This window comes from Archocentrus centrarchus, unplaced genomic scaffold, assembly GCF_007364275.1.
Source record: "Archocentrus centrarchus isolate MPI-CPG fArcCen1 unplaced genomic scaffold, fArcCen1 scaffold_36_ctg1, whole genome shotgun sequence".
Classification (NCBI taxonomy): Eukaryota; Metazoa; Chordata; class Actinopteri; order Cichliformes; family Cichlidae; genus Archocentrus; species Archocentrus centrarchus.
This window is the reverse complement of record NW_022060263.1, coordinates 396,574-424,079: the sequence shown is the minus strand read 5'-3', so window position 1 is coordinate 424,079 and position 27,506 is coordinate 396,574. Positions and strand designations below refer to the sequence as shown.

The 27,506-nt window shown below is 40.5% G+C and overlaps 1 protein-coding gene across 2 annotated transcripts in view; it reads left to right on the top strand.

The window, feature by feature from the left end:
- Positions 1-1,479: 1,479 nt before the first annotated feature.
- Positions 1,480-27,506, top strand: part of LOC115776678 (aryl hydrocarbon receptor-like) — a 43,506-nt gene continuing 17,479 nt past the window's right edge. For both annotated transcript variants that reach the window (XM_030724410.1, XM_030724409.1), the window contains exons 1-2: positions 1,480-1,898; positions 12,700-12,890. In XM_030724410.1, the coding sequence (XP_030580270.1) occupies positions 1,840-1,898; positions 12,700-12,890 (250 nt within the window). In that variant the 5' untranslated portion in view covers positions 1,480-1,839. The remainder of the gene's footprint in view (positions 1,899-12,699; positions 12,891-27,506) is intronic.

Sequence of the window (27,506 nt, the reverse complement as noted above, 5' to 3'; positions counted from 1 at the left end):
CTCTTTGTAAGTTTTTTAGCAGCTTAATCCAATACATTTGTCAGGCAGAAACCTTCATTGTCATGCCTTTATCTATTGTCTATGCTCTGAATCAGCCATCTCATCACAGTACAATGATCACGCTTAGGTTTTCATGAAATATCTAATGTTTTCATACCTTGTCCAATGCACTGCATTATTTGATGCTTTTGGCAGCAGAGAGAACCTTTTCCTTTCCCATACTGCTTGAAACCTATGGTCTGCATATTAATGTGGAACGTCCTTCTTAAGTTGTTTTCCTTTCCACCTGCCAAACTAATTATCTATTATTAGTGTCTGAGATTGATTTCAGTGATCCAAAGAGCCCTGAGACACAATACCATCCATGAGTTTAATTGAAAAACACAAAATTAAATCTTTATGACACTTAAATCCAATTTGCATAATAATTTGGAATGTGGTGTAATTTCATTAAAGTACTCCAAAGGCACCAACAGCACAAAAACAGTGAATGGGGTCCAGTTCAGTGACTCCAGGCAGCTCATTTGTGGAGCTGGCCTCATGTGGCATCCAAAGGAACTGCAGCTTTTGGCATTTCATTTTTCAGCCCCTAGAGTTAGATTTTATTTGTAGAGAAAGCCTCTGTGTAGTAATCTGGAGCATCTGAGATTTAAATTTGTAATGTGTGAGACTGATAGAAGGACCTGTCACCTGTGCAGTCAGAGATAATGTACAAGTCATTAAAGAGACAATGGTTTATTATAAACACATAAACAAAGCTCAATTTTAAAAAAAGTTTGTAAAATTATTATGTATGCTCTCAGTTTTTAGAATGAAAACTGTCACTGGCAGGTCAGACTTGCCAAAAATCAAATCAAATAAGCGTCCATACACTGCTGCACACCTAGCCTTACCTGAAAAATTTAAATAAAAGAACAATGTGCTTAACCTTGGACATTTGGAACTGTTTTCATGCCAGACATGACAGGCTTAAAAAAAAAAAAAAAGGAATTTGTTTTCATGGCCTCTTCTGTTTCTAAGGATGTGGTTACACCTAATATTGTATGCAGAGAAAAATAAACAGCAATGCAATGGATACAAAGTTACAGGTTATAGAAAATAAGAAACAATGCATTCTGTGTGTGTGTGCGTGTGTGTGTGTGTGTGTGTGTGTGAGTGTGTGAGAGTGACAGTGAGAGGGGGGGCACAGGCCCCAGTGCAGATTTGGTGTCTCCTGCTGCTACCATGGCAGCACGAGAGCACCAATTAAGGCCTCAATGACACAATTTCATGTCCTGCTTTGGTCATCGGCGTCGGCCAAATAACATTTTTAGCAACTCAAAAGTCGCAACATACGGTGGATGTTACCAAAGTAAAACATACACAACACCCACAAAGAGTCCATTCCACCTTAAAAAACAGCTTCGACACACTTTACATACATTTCCTGAAAACGCCCCGTGTAGGGGCGAGAAAGAAAACTCGAGTGACTCTGAATAATAATAATAATAAGGCGGCGTTGTTTATCCAAAGAAGAGGGGTTGGACATCAGCTAGATTCTGTGCCAGGCTTTCCTTTACTTCCATTTCCTCCCCTCCCATTAGACTCACCGCCAGTATTCAGTATATAGTCACGGTCTTACCCTCACCGCACTGCCGACCAAGGTCAGCATCAGTGACCGCCCTCGGGAGCTGTCAGTGCGGCAGCAGACCTCCGCGGACCCCGGCAGCTTTATATAATACGGGATTTAGACCAAGAGGCCAAATAAACGACTTGTGCCGTGCGGATGGATGAAGCCTGTGTAGCGCAGGACTGAACACAAGTTTGGCGAACTTGTGAGAACTAATCAAACGTGACACCATGTTGGGAAACCCAGGGACCTACGCTAACAAGAAAAGGAAGAAGCCCGTCCTCAAACAGTAAGACTCTTCACAGTGTTCTGTGCCGAGGAGACTGACTCCAGAGTTTCTCCTTACCTTACAATAACAGCAGAGCCGGGGTTATCCTCAGTTATTAAAATCGTGGCCGTAAATATTGAGCACGTTAAGGTATGATTCACGTTGGTCAATTCGTCAAAAAGCCGCAAATGCGAGCAGAAACTAACTTATACTGAAAGTAGCTATGGAAGTTATAGAAGAATAGCTGATAAAGGTAAATCATATTTTTGTTTTTAAAAGTGGAATATATTCCGTTTATTCGCAGTCAAGTTACGGAATCAAATTGCGCTGGAAATGGAAAATAACACGAATTAAGGTGGACTGTATTTTCCCGTTATCGCCAAGTCCGCTGTGTAATTATAAAGCAAAAGATGGCATATAAATAGGTTATATTTGTGTGGTCCTGTGTTTTTGCGCAGATCGTCCGCGGAGTGTTTCCCACGTTTCGGACCACCTTAAGAACACTGGATCTGGCATGGAGATCTTGCCCTCGCGCATTAATCACAATCAAGTTGAGAGTCGGCTGTTGCTCTCACGCGATGCTCCGAGGAGGGCGGGGGGTGGAGGGGGAGGCGAGGGCTCGAGACTCTGCTGTTATTGTAATGTGATACAGCTCGGCGCCGTGTGCGCATGTCTCCTCTTTTCCTCACTATTGTTTGGTGTTGGTTTTTAGCTTTCACGCTCTGTTAGACGGAAAGCTGTGGCATACTTTGCCTTTATTGAACCCAATTTATGAAACTACCACCTCTGCTCACTTCATTGGGAAATATTGTATATGCATTAATGCATTAATGCCTGTTTCTGCATGCAGGTTATTGTACTTTGACTGGATCTTGTGGGTAAATAATAGTAAATGGACTGGTACTTAAATAGTGCTTTTCTATGATCCTCATTCACCCGATCACACACACAGTCATACAAGTGCTGTTGTCTATACCTAAGCACCTGGTCTAACATTCACACACACTCACATGTTGATCATCAGCTTGGGGTTCAGTATCTTGCCCAAGGATGTGTAGACTGGGGGAGCCGAGGAGCCCTTTCAGAAACTATCATTAGTTTAGTTCAGATATTTTTATGTCACTTCCACTACCTTCACTGGAATACATAAATACTAGTCAGTGGATATAACACCAGTTTTGTGAGTATGTGCAGAACCCTCAAATGGCATTTGCAGTAACCAATACCAACAGCAGTTAGAGGGCTACACAAACACTCACAGAACTGGAGTTATGTCTGGCAACTATTATGTTATTGTCATAAGGTACTCTTCAACACTGCAATGTACCTAAGCCTTTCTAAGTAGGGAGAGCCCAATTCTAGTGGATAAAGTGACTGAGTGTTTCAGCTCTGCATCGTGTTATTCAAACTGAAGTCAAAGCCTTGTCTCTCCAGGATGAATAGGTTGCTCTTGTCCAAGCCGAGTCAGCGGCATAAAGCTGCAATGAACAATGTACTCATAAAAACAAAGAATCAAGTGATCTGATATGAGAATAATGAAAATAAGTCTACTATGGAATTATCACCTGCTTCTGTGTTCATCCTCAGCAGTACTGTTTGTTTTAGTAAATTCAGTTAGTTGTGTTTTCCAGTTAAACTTCAGTTATGGCTGCTGCAGGCACATTTTTTCAGCCAGAAAACTGAGAAATCCACCAACAAGCAAACATGTTTACTGATGACTTATGTTTCAGTTGACTGACATGCCTTTGAATATAGAGATAAATCCATGTAAAGGTTTCTTTACATGCATTAAATTGGTAATTAATGACCTTTGATCAGTTACATTTGAAATCATACTGTTAAACGCAGATCTTCAGAGTCACCACTGTGTGGTTTACATGGGTCTGATTATACTGATCTGGTAAATTGTGTAGATCTGTTCTGGTGTAAATCCCAGAATAAAGAGGTGGCCTGTGTGCAGACGTCTGTGTTTCTGAAGCTGTGGGACTGCAGTGAGGACTGAGGTTTCCTGGAGGGCCAGCTGTGCTCAGCTGCACAAAGGCACCATTGAGCCTGACTGTAAAAAGCTGTGGTCACTACAGAGGGGCAGATCTGTGTATCCAAAGTCTCTGCTTTATTACCTTTAGTATGTTTCAGTCTCCTTTGCCTGTTATTTTAAAGTATTTCACATTTTTCAAGTCTCTTCCAGTCTCCCAGCATTTTTAGTCAGTTTGATAGAAAAATTGTTCACATACAGGGTTGTGAAAAAGTATTTGTCTTCTTCCTGATTTCTGTCTTTCTTCCTTTTTTTTTTTTTGTCACACTTGTTTGTTTCATCCAGCAAATTTTAATATTAGATGAAGATAACTCATCTGAATACAAAAAAAGAATAAATAAAATGCAGGTTTTGGTGTGGCCTCGTCAAAGTCCGGACCTAAAACTGACTGAAATGATTTGGCATGATCCTAATAATAATAATAAATTAAATCTGCTGAGCCAGTTTCATGTTGCACCTCCACATAGCTATAACCAACACTGCAACACACATGTCTGGACGTGCATTGGCACTCGCACACAAGTTCATGCCCAGACTTCTGCACACATTGAAGTGTGTGTGTGTGTGTGTGTGTGTGTGTGTGTGTGTGTGTGTGTGTGTGTGTGTGTGTGTGTGTGTGTGTGTGTGTGTGTGTGTGTGTGTGTGTGTGTGAGCTTGGAGTGACAGTGACCATCATAATCATCAAATGAGAGAAAACAGGAGGATATTCCTGATTGTTGGCCTGAGCTTTAAGTCAGAACTTGATGAGACTGTATTTGCAGAGACATTTGTCTCACCTCCTCTGAAAGCTGTAAAACGTCTAAAAATAGAAATGGACCTACTGGTCTTAATCACATCTATCAAAAAATGATGAAAACTGCCAGCAGAAAAATATTTGCACCAAGGAATTTACATTTTTGGTCGACAGCTCCATTCTGCACTGTCTTGCAAGTGACCCTCATGAAACTGGAAGTTCAGAGAGTGGCAGTTCTTGATTATATTAGAAGTTCTCTGCTACAGCCAATCAGACTTGACCAATATTAGATAAGCCCCTGTGATTGGCCCAGCACAAATGGAAATATGTTTGAATGGGAAGAGGGGAAGAAGCATCCTGCCAGAGCCAATGAAACCTAAGCAGTCTGGTTCCCAGGCTAGTGTATGGGCTCATTACATCCTCACAGAGAGCAGGAGGTAATGTGTGTGTGAATGTGTACTTAGCACAGACTAAGTGGATTATAAGCTATGCACATTACAGCATCATCATGCATTTACTTCAGTCAGCAGTTGTGTCCTTAATAATGGGGATAATATTCTTGCAGTGCAAATATTTTTTTGCACTGTAATCTTAAGGGATTGTGAAAAACACTCATAGGCACGATGAGAGGTGTGGCAGAGCATTACCCTTTGTTTCATTGTTCAGAGGAGCACTCATGAACAGCACACACTTGTAACCATTTTGTATTTATTCCTAATAGAAAAGTATGTAGCCGCCAAATACACATGATGGAGGTCGATGAATACCACTATCAGATAATAGAACAAACAATGGCACATCTTGCTATGTATGCTATAACATGTTATAGTTAGAGTACATACAGTGTAATTTTGAGTAATATGCCACTGAGTGTAGGTGTATTCACCCCCACCCCTAACAATTAGGGAACAAAAAACTAATAATTTTAAGTGACACACAACAAAAACTATTCAAACCCCCCCCCCCCCACCACCACCACCAAAAATATCCCTTTTGCTTTCTGACAGATGATGACTTAAACCTCATAAGATTAAGGCAGAAGATGCAATTATTCACAGAGCGTTTGCCACTGATTGTATCATCTCTTTATAGTGGTATTGGGCATGGAGTCATTTCATTCAGGCCACTTAATTATTTAGCTCATGCAGTCACAATCGTGACAGTTTAGGTGATACCCTCCAACATACCCAACTGGTTATTTCATGTGGGACACTCCATTGATGTCTTTAGCCTGTCCACATCTGCAAGCCACTTTGCAACCCACCTTTACCCCAGCTCCTCATTTCATACTGTTTCTGGCTTAATGAATGTTATATCTTGTTGTCACTGTTGTTTGTTCTTTTCTGTTCTGGGGGTCTTGTTGTGTGGTCCAATGGAAATGCACAGGTCACAGAATACAGCCATGCTGATATTAGCACAGATGAAAATAATGTTCTTTTAGGTCTACTGAGCCTGAGTGAAATGCATGTTCTTCTGAAAAATGTCACCTTCCTTTGAAGTGGTTTGACAATAATTGGTGCCTTTCTGAAGAAAACAATATTGCCAGTTGGTGCTGCTCCCACTGTCACCCATTCATCATCTCTGTCCTTTCCCATTTATGTACAACACGTGTTATTTAGTGTGAGCTCTGTGTTCCCTTTTTTCTCTGTGTCTAGGAAGCTCTTTGAAGGCTAGAGCCAACTTTTGGAAACTGTCCTGCTTCCGGTTTTGCTGCCTGTATTTGTCAGCAGCCATTCATGTGTTTAGAAAGCATGCGTTTCATACTTTAGAGCCACTGAGTCATCCTCCTGGATCTGGCAGATTCTCTGCCTGCTCACAGCAGACAAATGTGCATCAGTGTCTTAACAGCTGAGTTGCCTTACAGTTAAGATAGAGGTTTTTGGATTCATATCCCTGCTATTGTCCTGTTGCAATAAGGAATCCTAATAGGGATATGCTGAAACGTCTTCCTTTTACACAGCGAGTCCACAGATGTCTCCTGTCCAATCCTGTGATCCATGGAAAAATTGCTGGTGAATGCTGACGTTTGTCTCTGCTGGGCATTTCTTGAGAGTGAGATCAGGCCTGCACTGTTTCTGAGAAGGTTCAGCTTGGGTCAGTCGAGTCAATGGCGGCAGAGGAAATTTAATAACCTGGCATCGGAGTTTTGATAAAGAGGCAGCCAAAAATTCTAAATATACTATGGTAGTAGTTGAAGTGGATATATTGATAAAGATGGGAACTACTAAATTGAATGCAAATGTCATGTTGATAATACATATATGAAAATATTATAAATTAATTATGTGGTTGACACGTTGACATTAGAGTATATAGTTGTCCTCCTGAACCTTCTCAGTGGTGCCATCCACCCCAAAGCAGAGAAAAGAAGAGGAAAAAGAAGACACACAACTAAAACAGTGTAAAGCTGTTACCGACCCACAAAATCACTTTTAACAAATGAGATCAAATTAGTTTGTTAATGTCGGAGAATCTTGAAGTCAGTCAAAAAGATGAGCTGTTGGTAGACGCTACTGCTGTCAGGAAGTGGTACATATTAGATATTGTTGTAATGTTAAAGTTGTATCCACACTAGAAGCAAAGTGGTAACCCGAGACCACAGAAGCTGAACGGCATTCTGCAAAGCCAAGTGACGATGGGAAGCGGGAGGGACCTGAGATAAACTTCTCGGAAGTTCCAGGTGAGCAGTTGAACAGATGACCAGTGAAAGTGATAAATATCATTGAGTGACACATGATTTGGTAGTAAAAACATTAGAAACAAACAAACACAGAGGCTGTCAACTCATAAATACAGGAAAACAACAAAGCACGAGGAACACAAACTGAGAGTTCAAAATCTGGCAAGTGTGAGCTGGAAGTCTGGTGCTCCATATACACACTGAGAGACTGACTGGCTAATTAGGAGTCAGGTGACAGTAATGAGAACAAGCAGAGCAGCAGTTTTACATCTTCCTTTTGTAGTTTCCCTCATTTGTAAATGTTAGGAATACACAAACACGGATCGCTTTGTGAAAAATTAATTCCAAAACTATTTGAGTGAATCACAGTTTAAGGGTGTCAGATAGACTCCATCAAATCCTAGCCTGATTAATAGCTGGAGTTAGTGGTTAGTGTTTTCTTGACAATCAGAGCATGGCTCGTCGACACATTGCTATGGACACCGGTGTATTTTATAGGAATTAATCTACATCTGAAATATTTATCATAAAGTGGGTTAAAAGTGGGTTTAGAATGCTCTCTAAAAAACACTGATTATTTCAAATTCAGTGTCATTGTTAAGTTCATAGAAAACAGCAGAATAAATAGGACAGAAACAGGGCTGGGAGGGAAAAATCTTCTAACAATAAATTTTCTGTATCAGTCGAAATCAACATATATCACAAGATAGATCAAATTACTATATATGGCAAGCTTAAAGGTTCCTTCTTATTCCTTAGTGAAATGTGATGATAGAATAGAATAGAATATTGTTTTTATTGTCACTGAGAAAAACAATGCTAAGAACAATGTTAAAACAGTGAAATGCAGTTTAGCATCGTCTCTGCAGCAGTGGTTAAAAAGATAAAAAACTGTACATATGCAAGACAACAATAAATAAGTAAATATAGTAAATTTAAGTAAATATATCGACACTAGGAAAAAGTATGTACAAGCTTAAGATTGTTTAAGGTGATGTGTGCAATCGGTGGTGGGCTGGCGGGTGGGGGGTGGGGTGGGGTGGCTGGTTGGGGTGGAGTTCTCCGTGATTGTCCATTCGAATCGATGATTGTCCATTAGTTCCACTGTTTGCCCATCAGGGTGGACAGGTTGGCTGAAGGTGGGGGACTGATGGCTTTAACAGCCTGAGGGAAGAAGCTGTTTCAGCCTGTTCGTGTTTGCCTTTAATTGTCTGAATCTCTTTTTTGAGGGGAGGGGGGAAAACAGAGAGTGTCCAGGGTGAGTAGTGTCCATTGCAATGCAGAGAGCCTTTTTCTGGGGTCGGCTGTTGTAGGTGTCACTGAGGGGGGGCAGTGAGATGCCAGTGATTTTTTTCTGCCTCTCTCAGCACTCGCTGCAGGTCTCTCCTGTCCCGTGCTGTGCAGCTGGAGAACCAGACTGTGCAGCAGTAGGTCAGGAGGCTTTCAATGGTAGCTCTGTAAAAGTTCACCAGCAAGCGTTGAGGGAGGTGGGAGTGCTTGAGCTTCCTGAGGAAGTAGAGTCTCTGTTGTGCCTTCCCCACTTGGTGTCGAGTGTTGAGAGCCCAGGTGAGGTCAGCAGAGATGTGCACCCCAAGGAACTTAAAGTTCTCCACCCTCTCGACCTCCACTCCGTTAATGTGGAGAGCTGTGGTCTCAGTGCGTGTGGATCTTCTAAAATCCACCACCAGCTCCTTGGTTTTGTTGGGTTTTAATTCTAGGTTATTATTATTGCTCCATGCTGTCAGATGCTGGACCTCCTCCCTGTAGGCTGACTCATTGTTGTCCGTGATCAGTCCTACAATGGTGGTGTCATCAGCAGACTTAGTGGTGGTATTGGAGGTGTGAATGGGGGAGCAGTCATGAGTGAAGAGCGAGTAGAGGAGGGGGCTGAGGACACATCATTGTGGGGTGTCTGTGTTCAAGATGAGAGTTGAGGATGTGCGGCCTCCCACCCTGACAAATTGGGGTCTGTTGCTCAGGAAGTCAAATATCCATGAACACAGTGAACTGCCCAGATCGCTCAGTTTTTTGACCAGGTTGTGTGGAATAACTGTATTAAAGGCTGAACTGAAATCCACGAACAGCATTCTTACATATTAATTTTTCTGTTCTAGGTTAGTGAGGGCTGTGTGGAGAGCATCCTCAGTTGACCTGTTTGCCCTATAGGCAAACTGATGTTGGTCAAGGTCAGCTGGGATGGCAGATCTGATATGAGGGATAATTAGTCTCTCAAAGCATTTGGAGATGATGGGAGTTAGAGCGACCGGTTGGAAGTCATTGAGGCAGCTCACTGTGTTTTTCTTTGCCACTGGGATGGTGATGGCTGATTTGAGGCAGGTGGGAACAACAGATTGTTGCAGTGAGAGGTTGAAAATTGTGGTGAACACTCCTGACAGCTGGTCTGCGCAGGCCTTGAGAATGCATCCGGCAACACCATCTGGTCCAGGGGCTTTGCCGGTGTTTATCTTACGCAGAGCAGAATGGACCTGGTTTGGAAGCAGCTGAATGGGGGTGTCCTCAGTTGCCCACCTAGGCTTCGTGGTGGTTTCCAGGTTGTTGTTGTTCTTATGGTCGAAGGGAGCAAAGAACTGATTCAGTGTGTCAGGGTGGGTGCTGGCTGTGGAGGTTGCAGGTGTGAGTCTGTATCCAGTGAGTGATGTTATTCCTTGCCACATACCTCTTGAGTTATTTTGGTTGAAGTGCTCTTGGATGCGCAGCTGGTATTTGTGCTTGGCTTTTATGATGCCTCTCCTCAGGTTGGCTCTCGCTGTCTTGTAGGCCAGTTGGTCCCTGATTTTGAAAGCAGAGTTTCTAGCTTTGAGCAGGGACCTCAGTTCTCTGTTGAACCATGGTTTCTGATATGCATTTAATTTTAGTTTAAGAATTATTTATTTTCTGTCAGAAGTTGAACATGAACAGAACATTATACAACTGTGTTTCAAATAATTAACATAATATATATAATAAACTAAAATCTTAATTTTGACCAGTTAAAAGCTTAAAGTGTTAAAGAAGACAAAGAAAGTGTAAAACTAAATTCTTTCCTTTGATCAGTTCCAAATAAATAAAGCAGGTATTGATACAAAAAAAATCTCATAAAACTACCTAATTATGTTTTAAATGGCTGGGAAACAAATAAATAGAGAAAAAAGAAGATACCATAACCAGAACTGACATTCACTCAGTTATGGTCTGCTTATGCTCCAAGACGAAACAATAGTACAACAGTTTAGATTGAATACACTGATGTTTTTAAACTATGTTTCTAATTCCAATTATTAAGATTATTGTGATTTATTAAACTTAAAACACTTTTTGTGATCTGAATCATGTATGCATGAACATAATGCGGGGTTATATAAATGTGAAGATAGAAAATATTCATTTAGTCAGGCATTCAATTTTAATCTTGCTACGTTTTATTCGTCTTTGCTTCCTGTTGTGATTGTAATCTGAATCACAGACTGTCACTCACACAGATGCAATCATTGTGCCACATCATGTACGTGCATACAGCTGGCAAGGCCACAGTCGTTCTGCTGCTGTCAGCTGGGTCTAACTCAGTCTGCAGCTGTGGACTATAATAAGAAACCCACGGTAGCCTAGTGAATGCTGGCTTTAACTTTTTTTTTTTTTTTTTTGCCAAAATGTAAAGATGTGCTGCTTCTGACCACAACCCATAAATATGGCTGCTCAATCATGGAAAAAAAAAATCATAATCATGATTATTTTGGTCAGTATTGAAATCACTGTTATTTAAAATGATTACTCATTGATTTTGTAAACACACTGCATTTATTGCACTTAGAACAGTCAATACCTTGAAATCTAGTTAACTTCTACAATCAAAATACAGAACATTTAAAGAAAATATAAAAAATATGTAAATAAATTGCAGTATAAATACATTTGAAATCGAACAATTAATAAATAAATAGATAAATAAATAGAAAGGTAATTCTAGAAAGATATAGGACGGCTACACCGTCCAGTTTCACTTTGTGGGCTTTGAAGGCCCAGCCTATGTAGACCGGGTCCTTTGAATGATGCAGCTCCTGAATTTGGACACAGCTCATAACTCAACAGGTGAAATGGTGTTAAATCATAACCCTGGGTGGTTCATTATTCCTTTTTTAAAGCTGATAGTTTTAGAGCTTTTTTCTGTTTAAAAGAGAACGGTATGGTTATTAAATACTGTAGCCAAATAGGCATAGCTAATGTAATGCAATTGTAGCTTTTGTATACATCAAAAAGCATCCGCAGTGTGTAGTCACAGTGAGGGGTCAGCTTAGGCCAGACAGAGTACTGGGCTTACACTGGTGAAAACTGAAACAGTATTCATCATAATTTTAGTTTGCTGTTCTTTACTGTGCCTTAATCCCAAAATGTGCATTCCTGAGACTTCTCACTCTTTGTTCTCCATCTAGTTATCCTGGCAGCAGTGACCTGACAGGTTATCAGGTGTTTGGTTTCTGAACATTTGGGAAAAGTTTCTTCTTCTGGTGCTGTAAGTTGGCCCTGCTTTTCTCTGCAGGTGTGCACTAAAGGAATGATACCTTATGTGTGTTGAATCCATCTCTCACTTTCACTGACACTTGATTTTACTTCCAGTTCACTTTGTGTATGTGATTTGTGAGTAATGACATGTATTTCCTGTGAGCCTTGTGAGTTTGTGTTTTGCATTTGAGCGTGGGTGGTCAAACAAATGTCACACTGAGTAAATACAGTGGCTGTCATGGCTAAAAACTGGTTTTCCTCATGATAAACTACAGAAGTGGTAAACGGAATGACTTGTGGTACTGCTGTACATTTTGTAAGCTGCTATCTGTGCTATTTATTCTGAAGAATGTTTCCTTGGGAAAGAACAACCAGTCTGCACTGTTCTCATTTTTTATTTTGTTTTTCAATAGATATGTTTCTCTGAAGGTGTCCTGTGGGATCAGACACAGTGATGCTAGCATCAGATCCTTGAAGTCCTGGAAGTTATTAGTTGGGCCCTCCATGGATTGGATTGTTCCTCTGAAAGTTTTCGTCATGTCTCTTCATGATGAACAGACTAGACCACTTTCTTCCATCACCTTTTTGATCTTGCTTTATCAAGATTTTGTAACACCTGCAACTCTGCAGCTGTCATTAGGCACTCGTGTGGGATCTGATGTATTGTTGAGTCACGTCAATGTGAATGTGTATTCATCACATTCACATTACATCATCACATCTTTTTCTTTTACTTTTTAAGTGTTGCTCAATGTTAATGTGGCTCATGTTTACTCAGCATGTGTCATGCTGCACCCTGGTTAGCCAGGCTTGAAATGACTCATCGTGCTGCTTTGCCATCTGTTCATTAACCAGATGTTTTCTTTAAATTCTTCAGAAAGAAGGTCTCTGAGGGCAATGCAGTGGTTAAATCCAACCCGTCAAAGCGTCACCGGGATCGGCTGAACGGGGAGCTGGACAGGCTAATGGACCTCCTGCCCTTTTCTGAGGAGGTGCGCTCTCGCCTGGACAAACTGTCAGTCCTTCGTCTCAGTGTGGGATATCTGAGGGTCAAGAGCTACTTCAAAGGTAAAGTCCAGCCACAAATGTGTTTCCTAAGAGTTCTTAAAATGTCTGTGCTGTGTGGTGAAATGAAACGATGATAAGCCCATTCACCACTCTGACCTCCACATTCACTGCTTGTGTAAGAGCAACAAAAAACATGATCGCCTTCTTTTTGGTATTAAGCTTTTCTTTTATGGTACTGCAGTTGTTTGTGTTTGCATATGCTATGAAGAGGGGTTTTCAGCCTATACAAACCCCAACAGCACGTAGCTCAACTTTGCATAGGTTGCACTGACTGGCTGACAATCTGACCGTAACAGGGAAGGGAGCCACAGAGTTCCCAGAGTTCACTGGGAGCAGGAGAAATTCAAAAAGCATCAAAGATTGAAAAAAAAACAAAACACAGGCAGTGGCTGCAGCAAACACTTTAGATTGTTATTACATTCAGTTCGTTTCTGCTCTTCCATGATATAACTTTGCCCTTCTTCGTGGCTGGCATGAACAGCAAAGGCAAGAGCAGCCCACAGACCAGTTGTACCACATACTTTGGACACTGCCTACAACTGGCAACAGATGCTCTGTGGGTAGATAGGCTATCCATAGCTCCCTACAGTCTGCCAACACACTGCCAGAATGATTTTGAGCCAGTGATAAATTGTAGTAAAAAAGTAGTTTACAATTCCAAAAATAAAAGACTTTGCAAGTAAACATGTCAGTCCATTTGAAGAACTCAGTAGGCTACTGAGTTGGATGCAATTTAAGTGAGAAGGAAAAGTGCCACAGCATACTTGAGGGGACATGTCACTTTTCTAAAGCCTGTTGTTGTGTTTTCTTAGTTACTTACTCTGGATGGCATTACTTTGGCCTCCAGTAACACTGTGAGAAATTCTGGAGTCATTTTTGACCAGGATATGTCCTTCAATGCACATATTAAACAAATATGTAGGACCACTTTTTTGTATTTGTGCAATATTTCTAAAATTAGAAACATCCTTTCTCAGAGGGATGCTGAAAAGCTAATTCATGCATTTATTACTTCTAGGCTGGACTATTGTAATTCATTATTATCAGGCTGTCCTAAAAGCTCCCTGAAAAGCCTTCAGCTGATCCAAAATGCTGCAGCTAGAGTACTGACAGGGACTAGAAAGAGAGAGCAGATTTCTCCCATATTGGCTTCTCTTCATTGGCTCCCTGTTAAATCTAGAATAGAATTTAAAATCCTTCTCCTCACATACAAGGTCTTGAATAATCAGGCCCCATCTTATCTCAAAGACCTCATAGTACCATATCACCCCAACAGAGCACTTCGCTCTCAGACTGCTGGCTTACTTGTGGTTCCTAGGATACTTAAGAGTAGAATGGGAGGCAGAGCCTTCAGCTTTCAGGCGCCTCTTCTGTGGAACCAGCTCCCAGCTTGGATTCACACTGAGCATTTCATCTTCACTCACCTCTTTTCACTCTCCATGTGTTTTATACACCACTTTGCAATTGCATTTAATTTTTAGTTATTGTGTGTCTTTTGTCCTGTCTCCCTCCCCTCTCAGCAGATGACTGCTGCCAAGTGCTGCTCATAGGGGGACATCTGATTGTTGGGGTTTTCTCTCTATTAAATGTGACCTTACCATATAACGTGCCTTGAGGCGACTGTTTGGCGCTATATAAATATAATTGAACTGAAATGAATTTAATTTATTATCTTTATAGAGGCTACTTTTTAAAAAGAATTTAAACATAATAATGACACAGAAATCCAAACTAATGAAAATAATGTCTTTGAATACAAACAAAACACATGAAGTTGATTAAAAAAAAAATCCTGTTCAGTATGTGTTGTGAAAACTTAAGGTAAAAATCCCTGTTTCACTACATGACAACTCTCTAGCTTTCAATGCACTCATAGATCTTGAAATTTAGTAAGCCGGGATGAAGTTATATATGGAAACTAAGGTGGGAGGAGAGCTATACAAAGCTTAATAAATGACCATAAATGGGGAAACTAAGCCAGCACTCAGCCACTGGAAGTGAAACTGATTTAACTGTGCTCTCCATTTAACAGCAGAGGCAGGAATGAGAAGCATGCAGAAATCTGGTTTTAGGAAACAGCACATCCTCAGTGTTCATAACCTTGCCCCACCTTGCCTCTGAGCAACAGTCTCAGTCATTTCTCAAATGTGTTTTTTTAAGTTGCTGCAAGTTAATTAAACATGCAGGCGCCCTACAGCAGCTTTGAAAAGCTGATGAGTCATGAGTAAGTCAATTACATATGAGTTGCATGCATAACAGCGCCACCAGCTGCAGATGATACCGCCCTTTAGGTAAAACAGACATTTGAGCTGAGTTGTTGGCAGACAGACTGCTGAGTAAGTTACCTTGCTGTGTCTCACAATAGACTTTAAGTGTCTTGTCTCTGTTGTTTGGGCCCTTTGTCTGTTTCTCTGTCATTACGTAGCACTAGATTTGTTAGTTGTACTGAAGTAGAGCTAAAAATGTGCACAAGGTGAATTCCAAACACTGATTTTATCAAGAACAGACATCTTTATAACCAAGTGAAGTGATAAATGCTATGAAACCTTAAATAGACACAGTGTGTGCGTGCTTGATTTCTGTTATCAACTCAGTTGTTTGCACTGTGAGAATGCAGTATAGTAGTAACTAATAGGGTTTAATCCCGGGATCCGGGATTCCCGGGAAATGCGATCAGAACCATTTCCCGTTTCCCGGGAAACGTTAGACGGGAAACCGGGAAAAAAGTCGCGCGCGTTGATTTGACTTTCAGAAAGAAAAGAAAGCTTCAGAATGTTAAATTTAAGGAAATATTGAGAGAAGGGTTCGTTTAATGCGAAAAGCATTACTCTTCATTTCAGGCACGTTCAGCCTCCGTTTAAGGCTTCAGCCTTCATCTCAAGCGTTTTAATAGAGGTATTACACAGTTGTACTTTTTCCTCTTTAATTTGTTGAAATCGTAGGCAATGTGTTTACCCTAAGGTATTTTGTATTATATAATTTTATATTATTATATATTGTTATATTGCATTATATAGCCTATAAAATATGCCTGCCCTGAACAATAAAGAAATATCTGTTTAACTTCGAGTGTTTCTTTTCCTCGTTTGCAGCCGCTTACTAACAATCATGAATTAGGATACGGGCCTAATGTGTGAAGAAATTATCATGAAATAGATTGCTTTAACATATTTCGCTTTTAAAATGGAGTTGAGTAAAATGTATATTTTTTAGGCTATAAGGATTGGCCAGTTTTTCAATAGACGATTCACAGCGAACCTACTTTAACCCTCAGACACGGTGTTATAAATTTGCTGTTGCCAGAATGGCAATGACCAAGTCGTGGTGCATTACTCAAGGCCCTGTGTTATGTCATATTATAGTGTAGTACAGTAGTTAACTTTTCAATGACTATTACAGCGTTCCACTGGTGGAGATACAGTGTAACAGATGTCGCCACGACAGCGTGGCTGAGCCTTTATCAATGCTGTGGAGATGAACCGTATTGTTTTGCACCAGCAGTTGTAAAATATCTTGGTATAATTCCATGTACAATGGAGGAATATTCGAATTATATTTGTTAAGGGAGTGTTGAGGAACGATACAACACCGCATAGCTCGAGCACTCGAATCTCGAGATGTAGGTTTTATTGCGTTAATCAAGCCGACGTTACCCCCTACTGGGCATAACAGGACATAGCTGGAAAGCTACCTCTACAATATCAGAATAGGTTAAGGCCGACACAGGCTACAGAAGGCCTAATTAAAATAAAAAAATAAATAAACTTTTTCCCGGGATTCCCGGGAAATGGCTCGTCATTTCCCGGGATTTGATTCATGTCATTTTCGGGAAAAATATTAAACCCTAGTAACTAATGAACAAGAGCAAAAAAGATGCATCATCCACAGGACCCCAAGAGGTCTTTAGGGCTGGTGGAAAAGCTTTGTAGCTGTCTTTCCTGTAAATAAAAACAGCTCATTTTTAACTCACTTCAACTAGCTCAGGACACTTCCCATGTGAAGTTGTGCAGCCTAATAAGAGTAAGTAGTATATTTTATCTTTGTTGTGCATATATACTTTAAGTCTTGAAACTGCATTTTAATGTGCGCATGCAACTACACTGCAGCATTGTGTACTTGGGAGCAACTGTGTTGGGTTTGGCAGGAGCAGCAGTTACAAATGACAGCTCTGATCACATGATACAGGACCTTCAGAGGAATGTTTGAGACCATGCACTGCTGGCTCTGACGTCAGTTTTGTTTGTTTTAATTTTGATTACAGTTTCACGCACATCATGGTCTGAGCCATTATCTGATCACTGTTCTTATTAGAAAAGCCAGTGGAGAAGAGATGCAAAGTTCTACACATGGCAATAATTGTGCTGTATGTAAAGCTTTTAGCTTAGATTTCAGTAAAGTTCACCTCTGTCTGAAGAAGATGAATTAACATCCTCCAGGTTGCTGGCAACCCCCTTATGGGTAAAGTCAGGGTTAGGTTGCATCTGTGCAACATGCTAAAAAAACAAACTGAGAGGTTACCTTTTGAAATGAAGTCTCTGGCGTGTGTTTTGACCTTAAAGTTCTTCCATTATAAGATTTCCATGTTGGTAGATGCATACCTTACCACTAACTCTAAACACGTTAGCAGCAATCTGGTTAATGCAGTATTTTGTGAACAAGATCACCAGGAGGGACTCTCAGAGGTTATCCTAGTCAAAACATGAGCCTGGAGGGTGGCTGTTCAAGTGGTGACATGCCCAGAATTTAAGAAAAGAATCCTGTAAATCGTTAGGTAAAAGAAAAGGCCTCAGCGATAAGAACAAACACAGGCAGCTTTAGGGGGTGAGAGAGATTTCAAGACATGATCGTGAAACATTATCAGGCTGCCTAGCAGATCGTAGCAGATCTCCCTGAACAAGCTGGGCTGCTGGCCTTATAGCGTGACTTTATGAAGCACTGCTGGATATTTTGGAAGGCTTGTGGCTCACTGCTGCTGGCATATTTGTGTGACGCTGTTAGAAATTTGAGAAAAATGCAGATTAGCTATCCAAGTTCACTGAAAATATCCAGGGCCTGTTAGCAATCATAGTTGATGTGGTAACACCATACCATGCACTTTAATTTGATGAAATTAGGTATTTGGGATGTCTGAGCCATGTAAACACACACCCATACATGAGACACAAATGTAACAGAAGGAATGAAGAGGGAAGAACTTTTTTAAAATACAGAATCATTTTGAGAAGCCCAGTCTTGTTTGTAATTGAATCCTGATTATGTGGATACTCTGTTGAAAGTTTTTGGCTCTACTTAATTCACCTGTCAGGGACCAAGACGACATTTTACTGTAGTGACAGCCAGCTGGTTTTTTTTGATTCATTACTTGCCCTTCAGTATATTGTGCAACCACTGGGAGAGAGTGATCATGTTTTCATTTTTTTCTAATTTCCGTTCTTTGGAAGGTTTGTCCTTAGCCTCTCCAGCTTCAAACCACAGTGCTACATCTCATTTCATACCCAAAGGTCTTTTTTTCCCACATTCTCTGCTGGCTGGACCTGAGCTCGACCACCAAGGCTTTCTGTGAGAATCTTCCAAAAACACTTTGCTTGTTTATGTGCTGAACTCACGCAGAGTTTGGATAGAATATCAGAAACATAGATGATGCAGTATTACATTTATTTAAATGCCACAGAAATCTACCACAGTTTAGAAAGACTGAAAATCGTGAATTAGCTTTTAGTGATCATAATAATCATAACTGTGTATGTGTCCATATTTGAAGAATTTATATTTGTCTCCATCTACAGCAGCTACCAACATCCATCTACTTGCAATCTGATTTGCTGATGTTAAATTTAGAAATGCTGTTGGAGGCAGTGCTGGCTCAAACTGTTGGTTCCTTCTGTCTGAGCACTTTGACTACCTTGAGCCTGATAAAAATCACTTTAATGATGTGAGGAATGCTTAGCACAGTGACCTAAATATTGTACTGTGTTATTTTTCTGTCTGTGCTCAGTCTAAGTCTGATAGCATAACTTTTTTTTTTTTTTTTTTTATGGGCCCACCCAGCACTTTAATCACACTCTGGATCTTGTTCTGACATGTGACACAGAAACCAAAGATTTAATAGTATTCCCTGAAAACCCTCTTCTGTCTGTTTTGTAATAATGTTTAAACTTAAAATACTGGATTTCACAGCAGTGGGTAATAAGTATCGTTACAGCAGAAGTCTTTATGAAAGTGCTGTAACTAGGTTTAAGGATATAATTCCTCCATTATTATCTTCTTCAATGCCATATGCCAACACAGGGCAGCTGCCTGAACTCTACTCCCACAGAGGTTGAATTTCTTGTCAGTAGTTCTTCATCCTCACTGTGAACAACTATGGCTCCCAGGAAAAGGAGAGCTTCAAATCAGAAGTGCTTGACCCCCTGGCATAACTCACAAACATGCTGCTTAAAGCAGGAAATGTGTGTCTCTTTAGAAGATGCTCATTTAGCCTGGAAAAAGAGTTTGTTGCTCTATAAAAAAGCCCTCCGTAAAGCTAGGACATCTTACTACTCATCATTAATTGAAGAAAATAAGAACAACCCCAGGTTTGTTTTCAGCACTGTAGCCAGGCTGACAAAGAGTCAGAGCTCTGTAGAGCCGAGTATTCCTTTCACGTTAACTAGTAGTGACTTCATGGATTTCTTTACAAATAAAATTTTAGACATTAGAGAAAAAATTATTCATAACCATCTCAAAGACTTATCTTCATGTTCGGCTGCTTTCAGCACTGCTGGTATTTGTTTAGACTCTTTGGCTCCAGTTGATCTTTCAGAGTTAACTTCAATAGTTACTTCCTCCAAACCAGCAACATGTTTATTAGATCCCATTCCTACTAGACTGTTCAAAGAAGTCCCACTATTATTTAATGCTTCAATCTTAAAAACGATTAGTCTATCTTTATTAATGGGCTTCAAGGTGGCTGTCTTAGCTAATTATAGGCCAATCTCCAACCTTCCTTTTCTCTCAAAGACTCTTGAAAGAGTAGTTGTAAAACAGCTAACTGATCATCTGCAGAGGAACAGTTTTTTTGAAGAGTTTCAGTCAGGTTTCAGAATTCATCACAGTACAGAAACAGCATTAGTGAAGGTTACCAATTATTTCCTTATGGCCTCTGACAGTGGATTCACGTCTGTGCTTGTATTTTAGGCCTCAGTGCAGCTTTTGTTGACAATAACATTTTATTACAGAGACTAGAGCATGTCATAGGTATTAAAGGTACTGCACTGCAGTGGTTTGAATCATATTTAAATAATAGACTCCAATTTGTTCATGTAAATGTGGAGTCTTCTTCACACACAAAGGTTCAACAGAGTTCTGTGCTAGGACCAATTTTATTTACACTATATCTGCTTTCCTTAGGCAGTATTAGTAGCCACAGAATACATTTTCATTGTTATGCAGATGATACTCGGCTTTATCTGTCCATGACGCCAGATGACACACATCAATTAGTTAAACTTCACGTGAATTTGATTAGCAACACCTGAATGGTCTTAAACACAAAAATGCGTGGATGACCTCTAATTTCCTGCTTCTAAATTCAGATAAACCAGGATATGTCCTTCATGGCCTTTTTGCTCAGCGTTTTATGTTTTGTAGTTGAAGTCTGTTGTTTAATTTCTTTAGTTGTGTTTCTAGGTTTGCTTACAGTTTAGGTTCTTAGGTTGTTAGAGTTTTCTGTTATAGTTATTTAGTTCCTCATTCCCTTGTTCTTGTCTTCCCTGTGTTCTTGTGTTCCGGTGTCTGTGTTATCCCTCCTGGCTAGTCTTTGGTGTTTGTGGTTCTGGTATCTGTGTCTTCCCATTTAGTCATATGTTTAGGTTCCTTCTGTGTGCCAGCCTCCCTATATGTCAAGTCTATATTGTCATATTTGGTCACTTCCTGTTTTAGTGTGGCAGTCCCTTGTCTAGTGTGCTTTGTGTTTAGTTTTACTTCCTGTGTCTCGTTAGTGTGTTCTGATCACATGTGCTCCTCACCTGTTGCCTATTCCCCGATTATCCTTTATTGTCTCAGTCTTCCCCTTGCATTTTGTCGGATTGTTGTTGTCATTATGGCTGTGTCCCGTTCCTGTTTTCCCCGTGTTCCTAGTTAATTTCCCCAGTGTGGTTTCCTTAGTTTTGTAACCTGCCTTCTGTTCACTTTCTTTTCTGCAATAATGAAGGCTCATTTAGTTAATATACCACTGCCTGCTCCTGAGTCCTGCATTTGGGTCCTCACTTCCACACACGCCACACGGTCTGCTCACACACAGCATGAAACTTCAATGCACATATTAAACAAATATGTAGGACCGCTTTTTTGCATTTGTGCAATATTTCTAAAATTAGAAACATCCTTTCTCAGAGTGATGCTGAAAAGCTAATTCATGCATTTATTACTTCTAGGCTGGACTATTGTAATTCATTATTATCAGGCTGTCCTAAAAGCTCCCTGAAAAGCCTTCAGGTGATCCAAAATGCTGCAGCTAGAGTACTGACAGGGACTAGAAAGAGAGAGCAGATTTCTCCCATATTGGCTTCTCTTCATTGGCTCCCTGTTAAATCTAGAATAGAATTTAAAATCCTTCTCCTCACATACAAGGTCTTGAATAATCAGGCCCCATCTTATCTCAAAGACCTCATAGTACTGTATGAGTCCAATAGAGCACTTTGCTCTGTTGGCTTACTTTTGGTTCCTAGGATATTTAAAAGTGGAATGGGAGGCAGAGCCTTCAGCTTTCAGACCCCTCTTCTGTGGAATTTGGAAGACAGACACCCTCTCTATTTTTAAGATTAGGCTTAAAACTTTCCTTTATGATAAAGCTTATAATTAGGGCTGGATCAGGTGACCCTTAACCCTACCTTAGTTACGCTGCAATAGGCCTAGGTTGCTGCAGGGTTCCGATGATGCATTGAGTATTTCTTGTTCATTCACCTCTTTTCGCTCTGTTTATACCCCACTCTCTGTTTAACGATTAGTTATTATTATCTATTATTGTCCTGTCTCCCTCCCCCTCACCCCCAACCAGCTGTGGCAGATGACCCCCCCTCCCTGAGCCTGGTTCTGCTGGGAAGTTTCTTCCTGTTAAAAGGGAGTTTTTCCTTCCCACTGTTGCCAAATGCTTGCTCATAGGGGGTCATTTTGATTGTTGGGTTTTCTCTGTGTTAATGTGTGGTCTTTACTAGGGATGTTCCTGGTGACTAATTTCTTACTAAACGAAACGAGGAAAAAAGTAGAATAACTGACTGGTCTAAAACTAAGAAACACTCAAGAAACATGCAAATTTTAGGACTGTTTAATGGGCACTGTCAAAAGCTGTCTAAACAAAGGCATTTGAAGCCATTAATCACATTGCACTTTAAATGCTGATTAACTGGAACATCGTGCATTATGAACACTGTACGTTTCAGTCCAAACAGACAACGAAGAAAATTTTTACTGCAGACAAAGTTTATGCATTATTAAAATAGAGAAATTAACATCACAAAAAGGAATAAATTGCAACTCAACAGTGTGTGCATTATGAATGATGCTCGTTGTTCTACAGTACAATTCATGACACACATCAGCATTTCAGCCCTAGGTCTTTGGTTGCCAGTGTTGTTGTTGGTGTTTGTACCTGTGCAGGTGCGTTGCGTGTGTTGTCTGTCGGGGTGTTTTACATGCTGTGCCAGCTGACAGAAATATAAAATGCTGGGACTCCCCCCCCCCCCCCCCTTTGCTGTGGTCACTTTTTTTAAGGAGCAAACACATTTGTACCTCTAGTTTTTTTTTTTGCTTCTTTGTACAAACTTGGGGGAGTAGCCAGAAATGAAGGAAATTATTTATTAGGAGGTGCGCTTCAGGTTACGTTGTAAAACTTCAAAAAGAACTAACATTATTAGACCTAATAAAAATATCAGGTCAGGATTATCAGAGTTATGGCATTGTTCTTGATGTCGCGGCTGCAGCTCTATCTGGTGTCAGATGGCTGTGTAACAGGTCAACAACACTGGGTATCAATTAAAACCTTAATAATTAGGCTAACCGACTAGTACGTCTGGCACCGACTAGTAATGATGACGATTAGTTATCCCGTCGACTAGTCGTGCACATCTCTAGTCTTTACCTTACAATATAAAGCAGCTTGAGGCAACTGTTGTTATTTGGTGCTATATAAATAAAATTGAATTGGTATTTAATAAAAAGTTGGCTTAATGAAAAGGTCTAACAGAATGGGTGAATGACATATTAGAGCATGTTATTTATTTAACAAATGCTAAGCCAAAATGGAGATAAACTAAGTGCACCATCACTATTTCCATAGGAATTAAGAGGATACATAACAGCCAGGTGTTGCTAATCAAATGCACTGGAATGCATAAACGAATGCCTGCAAACCTCAATAAACTGAAGCAACATTGTAAAGTGGTATGTTCCTACCCTCACCTTTGCTCACAAGCTCTGGGTAGTGATCGAAAGAAGGAGGTTGCAGATGCAAGTGGCGGAAATTAGTTTCCTTCAAAGGGTGAGATAGGGTGAGGAGCTCAGTCATTCAAGAGGGATTTGGGGTGGAGCCACTGCTCCTATTGAAAGGAGCCAGTTGAGGTGATTCGGGCATCAGACTAGGACGACCTTCTGAACACCTCGTAGATGAGGTGTTTTAAGGCATGTCCTACTGGGAGGAGGCCCCAGCGATGACCCAGGATTCTCGGCTGGCTTGGGACCAACAGAAGAGATGGCTGGGGTGAGGGCTTCTCTGCTTAGACTGTTAGTTTTTCAAAACCTAAAATGTTACATGTCAGGACAGAAACGTGGCTGGCACCCCAAAGAAAAGAAATTTAAGAAGCCCAAATACCTAAGCAAATGGTCACCCTGTGATAGTCTAACAGCTGGACGAAAAGGTCATATAATATTTGCTGAGGAAACTATGGCAGTTAATTTCCAAATTAGCCTACAAAGCACATCATCCTACATCTATTTGCTTGACACAGTATGCAAAAAAGTGAATGATGATTTTTGGCTTCTGTTAGGAGTCAAAACCCTGTCTAAGCAAGTCTGTACTACTCATTGGTCTGGTGGTCAGCATCTCTGATCATAGAGTATTTTTTCTAACAGACCCCCATGCGCAGGAATCTTGGTCCCTATCATGGACAGTTTTCAATGAAACACAGTAATACCCTGGTCAAACTGAAACTGTACGCATGTGTACCCAGTCAGTTTACTGTACCATTGATAAAGAAGAACATTTTGAAATGATGGCATTCACTATGGCATTCACTTTCCTTTCCTTGATCACACTGTAGTCTGATCTTGGACATAAAGGCTGTTTTCTGCCCTAAAGTCACAGAGTAAATGGGCACATTAATCAAAAGCACGATGGGAGGATAAACCTTTGGACCAAGTGATCCGACTCATTGGCTTACTTGTAGCAAGCTCTGCCCTTTCCGGCACATCTGCGTGAGAACAGAGATCTCTGTACAAGATCTACTGGAACTAAATGTTTTGAAATCTAGATAATATTCCCATATGCATTGCTGGCATGCTTTATACTACTGCTCTGAGTTTGGCACACCTCCAACTCATGACTACATTTCCTTTTTCTCTCCTTAGTTTCACTGTCTCCACTTCATTCCACATGCTGTTACTCTGACGCAGACTTTCTGTACTCTTATTCAGTTCAATTGTCACTATTTAGCAGTTTAAGTTTCTCTCTCTTGAGTATATTCTGTTTCCTGAATATTTATACCACCTTGCATGGAGAAAAACTGTGGCTCTTCGTAGCTCTTTGGTGTTCACTCAGTTGCCACCTGGTGCAAAGACATGAAATTTGAGTGACAGACATGGCTCTTGCATCAAAAGTATACACTGTACCTCAATCAGTGCCATTATGGGCTGTTTTCTTACACAGGAAGCTGCAGTTTAATGTTGAAACAGGCCCTCTATTGGTGTCAAGTTACACTAGGAAAACAAACAAAGCTACAAACTACAAAGAAGAGGAACTGTAAAAGGGTTTGTCCTTTGTTCTCCCTTTGTGCTGTCATGGGGTTTGTGGTTTGTGTGGGATTACATTTTCGTAGTAGCACCTATGACTTAGTCACAGATAAAAACAAACCTAGCAGTCAGTTTTATATGGGAAGCTGCAGCAGCTGGTTTGGTAAGGGCAGCTGCTGATTGTGCAGACTTTGTTTTTAACCAGCACACACAAAGCACAAATTTAATTTGCTTTAGATCTCAGAAAAAAAGTCATAAAATTTATTGTAATCACTCTGCTTAGTACAGTTCAAAGATGACATACACCAGTGTTCTTTGAACTGAACCGAATGATATGAATCAGCAAGAAAAGAGAGATGGTCACAGGGTTCAGTCTGAGCCAAAGCCCGACGGCCCACAGCCAGTACAGAAGGATAATGAGTTCACCTGTGATTAGGTCTGACCAATTAATCAGATTTTCAGTTCAATTAAGATTTAGGCTTCCAGTGATTATTAAAACAACATTATTGGTTAAAAAAATACTTTTTTCCCCATTCATTTTCACTACCATGCTGTCAAGCTGTTATAAATCAGGTGCACCCCTTTTCTTTACAGCGGTGTGCCTTTTTCTCTCCCGAAAACGTTCAACTCACTCACAGTTTAGTGTTGCTCGAGGCAAGAAAACTGAAAGAGATGAGAGCTAGAAGAAGAAACACTCTCAGGGTTTCTGCAGATATACAGATTACTGTCACTGGCCTACAGCTGCCTCTGTGCCTGAGTTGCTCAGGGTCTTTCACCCGGTCCAGTTTGTGGGGCTTGTGAGGCATGTGAGACCTCTGCCCGTGCCTCTTATTGCCCCCACGTGTACCTGCATACATTACAGCAGTGAAGGCAGCAACAAGGTCAAAAACACCTGCTACTCAGGTGTTATTAGTCACGTCATACTGGACAACCCCTTTTCCCCTCAGCTCAGCAGAAAGTGGATGGGTGGATAGAAATCTGTGACAGCTCAGTAACTGCACAGTGTTTGTGAAGTCAGTGAAGAATTGTGTTGTGATTTTTGCTCTGGTTGAGCACCCTTACATGTAATGATGAGTGGCTGAACAGCATCTTTAATTCCTGATAGTATTTTTATTTCTTGTAATGACTAGTTTCACCTGGTAAAAGTTTCAGGTCCAAGGATGAGGCGATGTAAGGAAAGGGGAGTTCTTAGTGTCATGGAAAACCTTGGACTGCACAGAATAGTTCTATGTAGTGATTGTGACATCACCTACTGGTTAGTAAAGTCCTCTTGTACAACTTCAAATTAATCATCATCTTTGGTTTTTGACACTAGATGCCATGAGTGCAGGGTAGATCTGACGGTTATATATTCTGCACAGTGATGATGTGACTGCGACAAAACCAGAACAAACAGACTCAGGAACAGTTTCTTCACCAGAGCAATCACCACCCTGAACTCACACACACTCACCCACTGTAACTGTGCAACACCCACATCTCTGTGCAATATTAGATTATTCATACTGTGGCTAACGCCTGAATTAGAGATTAAATTGCTGTCAATCATAGACTATATATATATATATATATATATATATATATATATATATATATATATATATATATATATATATATATATATATATATATATATATATATATATATATATATATATATATATATATATATATATATATATATATACATATAGTATTTCTGTTTGAAGTTAATGGGAATCTGTGTTTCTCTTCTTTTACTGCCCCCTGTGAGCTCCCACAAATGTCTCTCCAAGCTGTGGTCAAGCATTGGGCTGTTTATCATTAGACATGTTTCTCCCACAGGCACACAGAGAGCTGTCAGAACGCACAGCAGTGCCACAAACTGTTAAGCTGTTAGCAATGGAAAAAGTTGTGGAGGGCGAACCCAAGGCAGAGTTCATGGAGCTCAAATGAAAACAAACAGACAGCCACAAAGAGGCCTACTTACTCACGCAAATACTGAATAAAGAGGAAAAAAGCAGTGGAGGCATGCGGTGGATTGTCCACATGCAACAGTGTGCTATCTGTGTATTTGTTTGGCTGAAGAAGCAGAAATGAATTATGTCTGTTTATTTCTAATACAGTTAAAATGATTGTCTGATGGCTTGTACAGTCACATATGAAACTCACATTTTCTGCTAATGATGGTTGTGCATGGATTTCATTATGTGTCAGGTCTTCAACTTTGTGTAATAGTCAGGCTGCACAGGTCAGAGTGTTTACGTACATGCTGCGTGGGCTCTAAGTAAGGTGAGCTGGCAGGTGTCCGTGCATCTGTTTGAAGCAGGGGTGCTCAGGGGGCCCTTCCCTCCTCAAAGAATCTGTGCAACAGGACTAAACAGACAGGGTGGGAAAGGCATATCCTGCGATTTTCCTGCAGTGGCTGTCCAAATAAGGGAATCACTAGTGTCAGCTGTTGCTTACACAAATTTCAGGTAGATGCATAAGTGTGTTTATGTATGTGTTATGACTGTGTGTGTGTTTGTGTATGTGGTTTGTGTGTGCGGATATGCAGCCTGACAGATCAGTTTTCCAGCAATGAGAGAACCTGTTTTGTGGCAAAGAAACCAGCAACTGAAGCTCCACTCAAGTCAGAAAGTGAGCTTCACCTTT